This window comes from Sylvia atricapilla, chromosome 2 (assembly GCF_009819655.1).
Source record: "Sylvia atricapilla isolate bSylAtr1 chromosome 2, bSylAtr1.pri, whole genome shotgun sequence".
Taxonomy (NCBI): Eukaryota; Metazoa; Chordata; class Aves; order Passeriformes; family Sylviidae; genus Sylvia; species Sylvia atricapilla.
The window spans coordinates 102,588,041-102,599,843 of record NC_089141.1 but is presented as its reverse complement, the minus strand read 5'-3'; the positions used below and the strand labels follow the sequence as shown (position 1 = coordinate 102,599,843).

At 62.5% G+C, this 11,803-nt stretch overlaps 1 protein-coding gene across 1 annotated transcript; it reads left to right on the top strand.

Annotated features, from left to right (window-relative positions):
* Nucleotides 1–3,565: 3,565 nt before the first annotated feature.
* On the top strand, nt 3,566–10,457 carry ARX (aristaless related homeobox). The gene is given in 10 exon segments (XM_066314005.1): nt 3,566–3,852; nt 4,892–5,062; nt 5,065–5,577; nt 5,580–5,607; nt 6,710; nt 6,871–6,915; nt 8,831–9,073; nt 9,075–9,163; nt 10,078–10,117; nt 10,119–10,457. Coding segments are annotated over 10 exon segments (1,524 nt in total). The 5' UTR covers nt 3,566–3,659; the 3' UTR covers nt 10,320–10,457.
* Nucleotides 10,458–11,803: the final 1,346 nt, after the last annotated feature.

Below are 11,803 nucleotides of genomic sequence, written 5' to 3'. Positions count from 1 at the left end.
CCACTGCGAAGAGAGCAAAAAATCAACAACAGGCAGCTTGTGTAAAAGCCTGAGGATGGGCTGCGTCCGCCGCTGCGGCTCCACCCTTGCGCAGGGCTGGCAGGGAGCGGGAACCCACCGGAGGGGCTCCCGACTTCAGCAGCTTGTAACGAGGATTGCGGGTTGCGCCGGGGACGGGATGGGTACAAACTGCTCACGGAATAAAAGCTGCCGTGTGGCCAGTCGATGGGTCACAGCCTTGTGTCGCTGGTGGCCGCCGCAGTGAGGGTGAATCCTCCCCAGCCCGGGCAGATGATATTTATTCCCTACGAGGTGAACACAATTTCTCACTTACTCTTGAACCGACCCTGCACATTTCCTACGACAACGTCTGAAACAGAGCTTAGCCCTGTCTCCGCCCTAAGATCAAACACTTTTCCCCAAGCCTGACAGCGAACTGCCATTTTGTAGCCACGTCCCCTCGCAAGGATGGTTTCGGGGGGGAGCGGTCCCAAGGAGGGGCCTCAGTGTAACGCCAAAGAAAGATGAACGGGAAGAACAGTAACAAGCTCAAACCCCATAGCAAACGCCGTCCCCGGGCCGCCCGGGCAGGTCCGGGAGAAGGGCGTGTGCTGCTGCTGCAGCCGCCGCTGGCAGCCGTCGGGCGGTGTTCCCGCGGCAGCCGCCGTCCCCGTGCCCCGCTGCGCGGCCAGGCGGAGCAGCGCGGAGAGCTGCGGGCCTGCCCCACGCTCCACAGCGATGCTCGGAGGGGAGGCGGCGAGGGGCAGCCCGGGCCGGGCCGGAGGGTCCCGGGGCAGTGCGCGCCGGCGAGCACCGCGCCCGCCCCTGCGGTGGGAAGGGTGGTTTGCAGAGAGGGCGAGTGGCCGGCAGCGCCGGTCCCGGCACCGGCGCTCCGACCGCTCCCTCCCGGCAGGGCCCGAGTGGAGCCGGGCGCGAGTAGGTGCGGAGGCCGGTCCCTGGGGAGAAGCTCGTCGCGGAGGCCCCGGGTGCGAGGAGCCGGTCCAGATTTTGTTCTGGCAGCGGCAGCCGAGGGTGTTAATGTAGGCTGGCTGGAGTGAAAAGAGGCAAATATTTCCGTTTGTGCCCTCCTGCCTCTCTCAGCACCGGCTGTCAGTCCCCGGGCTTGTTATCCGTACAAGGTATCAGTTTGTTTGGCTGAGCTCAGCAAGGTTTTCTTCTCCGAGCAGAACTATAATTGCTATAATTCTACTGTATCATTTGGATCATTGCAGTATTGTTGTTTTCTCTCTCTCGTTCTCCTCCCTGTAATACTGCCATAACGCGCTCCAGTGTTAAATTAGCAGGTTGCAGGGGGAAGGGAAGAAAGAAGGCGAGGGAGAGACCATAAATGACTAAAAGTTTGTTTAAAAAAATAAATAAAACAACAAAGTGACTTGGCACAGGAGAGCTCGCGTCGCAAAGCATTTTTGCCTGCGAACGGGAGCGCTGCGGCCCGCCCCGCGCCCTGGGCCGGCCGGAGCCGCGTTTCCCCCGGCAGGGCCTGCAGGGGCGCCGGAAAGCGGGGCAGGGGAGGACCCCCGGCCGGCCGCCGGGGCGAGGGATGGGGGCGGAAAAGGAGTGAAAACAAGCTGCAGACTGCTGGAAGGCCTCAGCAGGGCTCCCTGCGCTCCGCCCGTCCCCGACAGCCTCGGGCTCCCTCCCGCCGCAGCCCCGGTTCGCACCGCCGGCAGCCCCTGGAGGGTCTCGGCGCCGCTGAAGTCCCCGCAGGTGCCTCGCCGAAGGTCCTCCGTGCCCTCCGGCTGTCGCTGGTGCCGCGGCGGGAACGGGTCCCCCCACCTCGGGCAGGCAGCGCGGCAGCTCTGCCCGTCCCTGCTCTGCCACTCGCAGTGTCGCGGCTCGCCCGCACTGGCTTGGCCGGCGCACGGCAAGGCAGCGAAGGGAAAGCAGATGCGGGCCGGCCCCCTCGGCTGCCGGAGCGCCGCTCCTGGCCCGCTTGTACCCGCGGCTCCGCGCAGCTTCTCCCGGGCAAGCCCCGGCAGGGCAGCCCGGTGGGAAGTCCAGGTGGAGCCGCCCGGCACGGCAGGGGTGGCAGCCCCTCTGTTCGCCGAGCTTCGCCAAGGGCACCCCTAAGTCTTCCTTTTTGTTGTTGGTTGGTTTGGGATTTGGGTGCACCTTTTTTAGTTAATGAGGTAATGAACTAATTGCCATTGGTGCCAGGGATGGCAGAAGGTCCCTGGAGCTGAGCACCGACGGCAAACGGCAGCTTTGCTCCCGGCCCAGGAGCACCCTCCAAAGCCGAGCCGGGCCGGGCTGAGGTCACCCCGCTGTGGATGGCGGGGCCCGCCGGCCGCGCACGTCGGGGCACTTCTCGCTGGCATCGCCCCGGAATGAGGAATGAATGAGGGGTAGGAGCCCTGAGGCAGGAGACGATTCTGGGTATAACGTTTGTCCCGCACACGCACCTTTAGGGCTTGGAAGTGTATGCGTGTGCGCAAACGGGCGTGGACACAGCCAGAGCGGCGTTGAGCCCACGCCAGCACGGACACACGCACGCACTTCTTTTCTCTTAATTCTCTCTGGTTAATTAGAGACATTAGTTCTGCACGAGAACTGTGACATGGACAAAAAATGGGGGAAATGGGGCTGTCTCCGCTTCGGTGCTCGGGGCTGGGCATCACCCGAACGAGAGGACGGGTTATTTGTGGTGACCGAGAGCAGTTTCTCCAACGTGTTTGTGCTTGGGGAGTCCGGGATCAGAGCACACACCTGAGCGGGGACAGGCAGCTATATCGTGCCCATCAAAATTGAGCCCAACCCGACCAGACAAGGAGCCTGAACTTGTGACCGCCCAACGGGGAAGGGAAAGGAGGGAGCATAAAAACCGTCAGAGGTCTTCCGGCCCCGAAGGGCGTGGGAAGCGCCTGCGGAGGGGAGATACGTGTGCGGAGAAAGGCGGAGGCCGTCAGGGCAGGGAGGGGGCTGCCGGACAGCAGCGCAGCGGGCTGCGCGCCCTTGCCTTGCCCGGGGGAAGCTCTCCCCGGCTCCCGCACTCCGCTGGCTCGGCCCGGCGCTGCGCAGCTGTTGTCCCGGAAAGCCCCGAGCGCGGACGCGGCATTTCAAACACGGGCGGCAGCGGCCCTAGCGGCACGGGCGCAGCACCGCGCCGGGCGGGCGGCAGCAGCCCGTGGGAAAACACGGCGCGGATCCCCCGGCGCCGCCACGCCATCCCGCCAGGGCATTGCCGGGGGCTGGGGAAGGGCGGGCGGGGCGGGCCGCCGTCGGGGCGGGGGAGCGGGGACGGGGCGAGGCGTGCCGCGGGAACTCCGCCGCCGCCCATCCCGGACGCCCCCGACGGCTCCCCCGAGCGAGTCCCCGCCGGCTCCCGCCCCCACGGAGCGGGGGCGGAGCGCGGCGGGAGGGGCGGGGCGGGGGGCAGCGCGGCGACTCGGGGCGGGCGCCGATCCGGGGCGGTCCGAGCCGGGCTTTGCCGGGCGCCGTCTGTCAGCGGCCGCCCGGCCTCCGGCGGGAGCCAATCAGGGGGCGGCTGCCCGCACGTGGAGCCGAGGGGACTCAAGAGCGCCGCGGCCGCCGCTCACTCCCCCCGTGACGGGCGTCCCGGCGGCACCGGGCAGCGCCGCGGGGGCGTCCGCGCCGCCGCTCCCGCCCCGGCCCCACGGCTCGGCCCCGCTGCCGCCGCCATGAGCGGCCCCTACCCGGAGGAGAGCTGCGCCGAGCGCCCCGAGTGCAAAAGTAAATCGCCAACTTTGCTGTCCTCCTACTGCATCGACAGCATCCTGGGCCGGCGGAGCCCTTGCAAGGTGCGGCTGCTCGGTACCGCGCCCACCCTGCCCGCCATCGCCGCCCGCCCCGACACCGACAAGGCCGCGCAAGGTAAGCCCCGCCGTCCCATTCCGCTCGTCCCGTCCCTTTTCCCCGGCGTCGGGCAGGCCCCGGTGTGCGTCCCGCCTTCCCTGCACTGCCTGCGGCTCGGCCCCGGTCCCGCTCCCCGCCTGCACCGCACGGCCGGGAGCTATTCCCGTTATCCCGTTACCGTGCTCGTTAGCGGCTGCTGTGCTGCCAGGAGGCGCGGCCGGAGCCGTGCCCGGAATTCGTCACAATTCTTTCACTGGCGGTCGGTATCGGCGCTTTAGGCTGCTCTTGCTTTCGATACAGGTGTAATTTTTTAAGCCAAAATAAATCGGTGCGAGATGTGATCTGGTGGGGGGAAGCGCCTCGCCCGTTCGCATTAACCTGTAACGGGTTTCGGCGAGCGAGCCGGGGCCGCGCCCGGCGGCAGCCAGGGCGGTGATCAACGGTCGCCGGCGGCCGCCGCCCGCGGCCCCGAGTTGAGAGCAACCCCCTCCGGAGCCGCTGGGACCCCGGATGGGTAGCTTCGCCATGGGCGGCCTCGCTCCCGCTTTTCTCCCGGCGTACACCGGCGGGCGGGATTCTTTCCTCCAAAACCAGACTGGGGTGGGGGGATATTATAGGAGGGGGGAACAAAAAAAGCCAGCGGAGGAATCCCGAGGCGCCGGGCGGGTGCAATGGGACCAGCGCTGCCCCGTGATGTGTGGATGGGGTCCGGCGCTGACCGCTGTCGGAGACGTGCCGGCGCAGGCCGGGGGCTGCCAGAGCCCCACAGTCTGTCCCGGCCCTGAGCGGGCCGCTGGGCCGGGCTCAGCGAGCGGGAGAAATTTCTTCCCAGGCTGGGAGCAGCGGCGGGGCCGGCGTGAGAGACGGGATAGGGGGTGGAAAATGGCTTACGAAGGATGGCTGAGGGAGCGGGCTCTTGCCCTGGGCTCTGTTCGCGTAGATCCTACTGACCGTGTCTCTCCTTCTCTCTTTCTTCTTTTCTCCGCACCCTTATCCCCGCCACGCCTGCCCGCTCCGTCCGACTGCTGCGGCCGTCTACGCCACTTTCACTGCTCAGGGTCCCCTAAGGGCAGTCCCCCCTTCGAGCCGGCCGAGCTGCACCTTCCTCCCAAACTGCGCCGGCTCTACGGGCCGGCGGGGGCGGCTGCTGCTGCCGCCGCGGGCGGCGGGGCCTCGGGGGGACCGGCCGGAGGGCGACCGGAGGGGGGCGCGGGCCCCGTGGCCGCCGCCCCCCGTGGGACACGCTGAAGATCAGCCAGGCGCCCCAGGTCAGCATCAGCCGCAGCAAAAGCTACCGTGAAAACGCGCCCTTCGTGGCGCCGCCGCCCGCCCGGGACGAGCTGGGCAGCCCCGCCGCGCACGTCGAGGAACGGCCGGGCCCCGCCGCGCCGGCCGCGGAGGAGGAAGAGGAAGAGGACGAAGAGATGCTGGAGGAGGAGGAGGACGAGGAGGAAGAAGAGCTGGAGGACGACGAGGAGGAGGAGCTGCTGGGCGAGGACGGCGGGGGGCTGCTGAAGGATGCCCGCCGGGGCGCCACCGCTGCCCCCGGAGCTGAGGGCGGGGATCTGTCCCCCAAGGAGGAGCTGCTGCTGCACCCCGAGGACGGGGAGGGCAAGGACGGCGAGGAGAGCGTCTGCCTCTCGGCCGGCAGCGACTCCGAGGAGGGGCTGCTCAAGAGGAAGCAGCGCCGCTATCGTACCACCTTCACTAGCTACCAGCTGGAGGAGCTGGAGAGGGCCTTCCAGAAACCCACTACCCCGACGTCTTCACCAGGTACCAGCGCCGGGGCCCCGGCCGAGCGCGGAGTGAGCGAACCCCGGGGGGACGGGACGGGGCCGCAGCGTGCTGCACCCCCGCCTCCAAACGGCCCCGGCGGTGAATCCTGCCTCGGGCACCCCCAGGCTGGGAGAGACGGGGAACAGGGCCGGGCTCGGGGGGACCCAGGGCCGGCAGAGCCGGGCAGGCCCGCCTGATGGCCGCCGCCGGGGGTTATTTTTACCCGCTGCCCACCCCTCCTGTCACCGGGATCGGTTACGCGCTGCTCGTGGGCTGGAGCCCGGCCCGGGGAAGCCCCGGCAGCAGCAGAGATTAAAGCGCCGCTGCCTAAAAATACCGTCCCGGCACGTTGGGCCTCTGGGTGCCCGGAGTTGCCCCAAGGGACCCGGCGGGACCCGGCCCGGCTCTGTCCGCGCTTTCAGGGGCATTTTCCCGTTGAAAATGGGGGCTCGGTGGTGACGGGTCTGGCCAGCGGCTTCCTTGCGGGAAGCGCAGACAAGGGAGAGAGGCAGAGCCGCCAGCCCTCTCCTCTGCGCTCATCGAAAATTGCTGCTCCCGCCTTAAGGCTAGAGGGGGACCGAGTTCCCCAGAATGGCACTTTTCGATCACGAAGACGCTCCTGGTTTCTCGTTTGTTTAGCCCGGGGGTTGGGCGGTCGGGAGTGGCGTTGGAACCAGGAGTGTTTCACGGGGGCTTTTTTTCCCCTGGACCTCGGAGCCGCGCATCGCCCGCGGGGCTCACCTCGGGGCGCTGCCTGGCCCCGGCCCCGGGAGCGGCTGCCCGGACTGTCTATGGACATACCGCCTTTTTTTCGTTTGGTGTTTTTTTACGGCTTTGGGTTTTGCTCCAGGGCTTTTCACACCCTGAGGGCGCGGAGCCCCCGGCCGCGGCAGGATCCCAGTTACGGTGGGAATGCTCCTTTCTGGGACACGGAGCTGAATGAGCCATTTTCCAGTGCCTTAAGTGTTTTCCGATTTGCCTTAATTGTGGAAATGTGAACCTCCGTGTGGAGCTTCCCGGCTGCCGTCCCCTACACGGCAGCTGCGGCTGGAACCAGCCGAATTTGGGGAGCAGCGGGGAGGGGATGCCAAAACCCTAGAGTCCCGAGAGGCGCCCATCTCGGCGGCCCGGAGCCGGGCCGAGGGCGGCGACAGGCGGTGTCCGCCCGCGGCCCGGCCCCGCTCGCCTCGGGCACCGGATTTCGGGCGCGGGCGACTCGAGGTGCCCCGGGCTGACGGCAAGTGTCTGTGTCTCCCCCAGGAGGAGCTGGCCATGAGGCTCGATCTGACAGAAGCCCGAGTGCAGGTGAGTGCCAGCGACGGGACCGGGACAGGGACCGGCGCGTCCCTCGGCGGCGCCCCGGCCCCGGCCGGGCCGAGGATCGGTTGGCGAATCCCCGTGTGATAAAAACTCGGGGCTCCCGTTTCGGTTGTTAGAAACTCGCTCGGCCGCAGGTCGGGTATTGGCTGCCATCAAATCTCCAATCGGGCTTCATAAAAGCCCACTTAGTGCTAGAACAAACAGGGCCATTTGAAGGCGAAATGTTGTTTGATTTCCTCTCCGCCTGCACAAGGAGCTGGCTAATGCTATTTGATTTCCCATTTTGATAGCAATAAGCCTGCATTGATCTAATAGTGAGTGAGTGCAATGCTATTAAAGGTGTTTGCAGCCCCATACCAGAGTGCATTTCCCAACCCTGGTCTCATAACCAAAGAGACGATAAACATTGGGATGCCCTGCTTGCCAACAGAAAACAGATTCTCTGGGTTTGAAGCTGAGCAAATCACTTTAACAGTTAAAATCGGGCGCTGATAAAGCATAATAATTCCATATGGCTCATTTATACACAACAGCTTCTTGCATTAGAGGGGCTATGATGAGATTTGTCCCCTCCTTTCTGTTGACACATTTCTCCATTGTCAAACAGAGATTGACAGCAAATCAGTATTTTCAGCTCAGGGGACAAGTCGTGGGAAGTTAATAACTTTTTTAACAGAAAGACACCCCCTTTCTTTCTCTTCTATTCATGGCAGAAGATGTAATTAAGTGAATATGAATTATGAGAGTCCCTTTCGGTTACCTTTGGGTGTACTCAGACTTATTAATTCAATAAGGGGGAATTGTAGCGAGGACAGCTTGCTAATTGAGTTTTAGCGAGGAGAGACGCTCCCTCCGTGCCAGGCTGTTGCCTCCCGCACGAACACAATGCCTCTTCGTCGTGGGTACCCAGATAGGCGTGTGTGGAGATCAATTCCCACTGAACAACTGTTTGGAGAGATTCGAAGCGCTACTGCCTTTCTGCCTTGCCGGAAAGAAGGGTCTCATCCGTGAGCTGAGAAAGCCGAGCATAAACCCGAAAAACTCTGCCCACACCTGCCCCAAAGATTTACAAATGTCTGTGACTTAAAGTCTCTGTCTGTAGGTCGTGTGATGGCCCCACACTTGGTTATTAAGGGAAGATTTTACTTTCCTTTGAAATGTGGTTTATTTTTCTCTACCTCTCTCCTGCTTAAAGCAGTTTTATTTCACGATTTTTGCTTTGGGGAGGGATAAAAGAAAGGGACGGCAGTCTCATAGCATCCTAACTACTTTCATAAAACAGACCTCAAACGGACAGCCTTATCTATATTTGCTGCTTTGGTTGTCTCACAAATTATTTCTTCGTTTTAGACGTCAGTGAAATTACGACTTTTTTCCCTGTCTTTAAATCTGAAGGAAAAAAAGTCTACGATCCCGTGACGATACAATTTGTAAATATGCCCTTTAACGAAAAAAAAAAAAAAAAAAAAAAAAAAAAAAAAAAAAAAAAAAGAAAAAATAGAGAAGTCGCGGTGTGGGTGTGAGTGCGGAATAATTCCCGCATAGTCCCTCTGGGAAATGGTGTTGCCGCTGCTCCAGCGCAGCGGGAGCCGCCTCCCGCTCCGCTGTCTGCCCGCACCGCCGACCTGCCGCAGAGGTGTGCGGGGAAGTCGCGCTGCTGTGCCCCTCCGGGAGCCAGGCCGGGGTGTCACCGGGAGCCGCGTGTCGGCCCCCGGCGTGGGTCGGCACGGCCCGGGGCTGTGCGCCGCACGACACGCGTGGCCCCCGCGGGCCGAGCCCTGCCGGGGTGATCCCGCGTCGGGGGCGGCGGTGGAGCGGCCGGTGCGGGGCTCCTGAGGGGCTCGCCGCTCCGAGGGCGCGGGCAGGCGTATTAAAACCGGTTTTTTCTTTTGGCTTTCAGGTATGGTTCCAGAACCGTAGGGCTAAGTGGCGGAAGAGGGGAAAAGGCTGGGGCTCAGACACACCCCCCAGGTTTGCTTTCCCTGGTCCCCTGTCAGCAACTCACCCCCTCAGTCCATACCTTGATGCTAGTCCTTTCCCTCCTCATCACCCAGCTCTAGACTCCGCCTGGACCGCCGCCGCCGCCGCCGCGGCCGCCGCCTTCCCCAGCCTGCCGCCGCCGCCCCCCGCTACCGCGGCGCTGCCCCCCGGCGGGACCCCCGCTCGGCCTCGGCACCTTCCTGGGCGCGGCCGTGTTCCGCCATCCCGCCTTCATCAGCCCCGCCTTCGGCAGGTACCGCCCGCCCACGCGCCACCGGCAACCGGGGGTCCTGGGGCGGGGCGCCGGGAATGGCGCCGGAATGCCGCGCGCGCCGAGGGATGGCGGCCCCACGCGGGACCCGCCGCGCGCGGCCGCCCCGGCGTTCGAACTTGGAGCGCCCGGCGGCCGGCGCCGATTGGGCGCCGCGCGGATCACGTGCTTCCGCCTGGCCCGCTCATTGGGCGGGGGCGGCTCCCCCGCTCGCCCCCCCGCGCGGCCGCGGGTTCCCCGTGGGGGCGGCCGGGCCGCGGGAGCCGGGGCGGGCCCGCGGGGCAGGGACGGGGCAGGGCCCCCAGGGACAGGCCCGCGGAAAGCGGCGCTCCCACGCGGAAACAAAACCCTTGAGTGGGTTTCCCTGCGGCACGCGTGGCCCATGCTTTGCTCGGGGCGGGGGTAATTTGCCCCTCGCGGGGGAACCGTCACGGACAGATTTTTAGCCGCGGGCATGAGTGGGGCAGAGCCGCCACAGGTTCGCGTCTGGACGGCAGCCGCGGTCCGTCCTACGCTCCTCCGGGCGGAGAGTCGGCGGCGAGGCGCGGGAAGCGCCGGGCGGCTCCGGGAGCCGCGGGGAGCCAGCGCTGCCTGCCCGGCACGGGCTGTTCCTTCCGTGCGTCCGCTTCTCCGCCGCGCTGCGGCCGCCCGCGGCCCTGGCTGTGCCCAGTCGGGAGAACCAGGCTCAGCGATTTTTCCTCTTTTTTTTTTTTTTTTTTTTTTTTTTTTTTTTTTTTTTTTCTCTTTCTTTCTCCCCCCAAAAAATCTTTTGCCCGCCCGACGTCGGGTATTTCCAGCGAGTCTCTGTCCCCTCGCGTCCGCGCTTGGCGGGAAGGAGGCGAGCGGGGCCGGCGGTCCCGGCGCGGCGGTGACGGCCGTCTCTGCTTCCCTTGCAGGCTCTTTTCCACCATGTCCCCCCTGGGCAGCGCCTCCAGCGACCGCGGCGCTGCTGCGGCAGCCGGCGCCGGCCGCCGAGGGGCGCGGTGGGCTCGCGGGGCTGGGGGACCCGGCCAGTGCCGCCGCCGACCGGCGGGCATCCAGCATCGCCGCCCTGCGGCTGAAGGCCAAGGAACACGCCGCCCAGCTCACCCAGCTCAACATCCTCCCCGGGAACAGCACGGGGAAAGAGGTGTGCTAAGGCACGGCTGCCGGCCGCGGGGTGCGGGTTAGGGATTTTTTAGGGGGAGAGAAAAATGAGAGAGGGAAGAGAGGAGGAGTAAATACGCGAATCAATAAAGGTCACCTCAGCAACAGCGTGAATCAAGACCAAACGGGGGGAAAATATAATGATTTAAAAAAAAAAAAAAAAAAAAAAAGAGGACCAGCAGCTGAGACTGTAGTAGGTCTCAAGTTAGGAACTTGGAGAAAGCGAATGCCTCTCGCATCAAGCCCTCACAACGAGTGAAACGACACTTAAAACCTCCTGTATAAGTAACTCCTTGGCTGGTACATTTCTTAAATGTACGACGTGTCAATTTCCTCTGAACATCAGGGGGGGAAAAAAAGTTTAAAAAAAAAAAAGGCAAAAAAAAAAAAGCCCTAATAAAAGTTACTATATATTAGCGTTTCGTACACTAAATATTTTTCCTTCTGTTTATCTGGCAAGAAAAAAAAAAAAAAAGAAATAGAATTGTAATTAAGGAAGTGAAAAAAAGGAAAAACAATAGAGAAGCTAAGAGAGGGGGAAAGCTACCCACATTCTTAAAATCTTAACATCCTAGGATGTTAGTATGATCAGTTAGAAGCGCTGGAGAACTATTTTACATGTTGCAACGAGCTGCATATGCTAACCAGAGGTGCTGCCAGTGCAGACTGGAAGTTAATTTGATGCTGTAGATAACCAAGTGCACTTAGGGGAAAGGGTATATCTTTTCTTGTTAAATTCTTTATCACTACACCAACCAAGGTTTTTATATCAAACCAAAGGGAAATACACTGCTAGAATATGGACTGTTTCAGTCACTAAACGTGTGATATTGGATTCTGTACATACCATTGTTATAAAAAAAAAGAACAGAGCTTTGTATATTTGAAAAGTTATAAAACAATTGCACTCAGTGTAGTGTTGTAAAAGTTTGTCATTCTGTAGATTCTTACTGTGTTGTAGATATAATAGGGTTCCTAGACAAATATTTATGTACAAACTCTTTATTATACTTATTAACTGTAGAGGTTTCTGAAACCCTCAAGAGGCAATGTACAGTACTTTTTCGTGTAATGTCGTTATTGTTAACACTTTTCCTTTCTATCCGGTGGAGAATGCCACGTTCAGAAAATAAACAAAAATATATGTTTAACAAAAAAAAAGAAAAAAAAAAAAAAAAAAAAAAAAAAGGCCCAAAATCCCGGTCCTTGCGGGGGCCACCTGCCGGGGCCGGGGCAGGACCCCCCCGCGGGCTCTGGGTGGGCGCGGGTCGCTCGGCTGCGGCCGGCGGCCGGAGCTCGGGCGGGGCGGGGAGGAGAAGTGCCGCCGGCAGCCCGTTTGCGAGGGGATTCGCGGATCGCGACGTCGGTGGGGCACCCACGGCGGTACATGTCCGCGCCCTGTCGCGGGCACCCCCACTCCGCAGCCCGGGGCGCTCTGGGGTCGTCTCTTGGTGCCCGCACCGCGGGGAGCCGCCA